General features: G+C 24.7%; 1 protein-coding gene across 1 annotated transcript in view; it reads right to left on the minus strand.

Annotated features, from left to right (window-relative positions):
• Positions 1–673, minus strand: part of LOC108572622 (contactin) — an 8,857-nt gene that overhangs the window by 2,774 nt on the left and 5,410 nt on the right. Inside the window, 1 exon segment of the mRNA XM_017934878.1 lies at positions 21–226. Coding sequence (XP_017790367.1) covers positions 21–226 — 206 coding nt within the window.

The following is a 673-nucleotide window of genomic DNA, read 5'->3' on the forward strand; positions in this document are numbered from 1 at the left end:
GAATAAACAGGAATACTAACGTAATTGTTCTAAAGCAGAACTTGTTTTACTTAGGTCATCCACAATAGCAAAATTTTGTACAGAAACTCCACAATCTCTTAAAAGCTCCTTACTTTGATATTCGAGTAAATTCAAACATCTCGTTTGCTTTGTATTCAATTTTAAAGTTTTATTTAACATCTGAATTAAACACAATTTTCGGCTTGCAAATCGCAACATGTTTAACCTTAAAAGTGAAATTTCACGAAACAACAATAAGTATTGTTCTTCTGATAAATTCTGTAAATTAATTGGTATTTACAGCCACCAATATTAATTCACGACACAATTTATATTTATAGAATATATTTACAATAATGTATTCCAAAACAAGTTATCGTTCTGTATATCTGCCCAGTAATCACCGGTTTCTAAAATTAAACTACATAAGACATTATCTAAAGTATAACAACTGGTTATCTTTAATAATCCCCTTATTAAATCAAGTGTATTCTAACAATAATTTGACTTTTATATTATTTAAAGCAAAAATTTATGATTTATTCAGATAATGAAAAAAAAATGTAAACAATATGTTTATATGCATAAATTCTATATTGTTTTTGACATTTTTATGTATTATGTTCGTATTATTAATAACACAGAAATAAATATAGTTTCAATTAAATAACTT

Source organism: Habropoda laboriosa, unplaced genomic scaffold (genome assembly GCF_001263275.1).
Source record: "Habropoda laboriosa isolate 0110345459 unplaced genomic scaffold, ASM126327v1 scaffold22, whole genome shotgun sequence".
NCBI lineage: Eukaryota > Metazoa > Arthropoda > Insecta > Hymenoptera > Apidae > Habropoda > Habropoda laboriosa.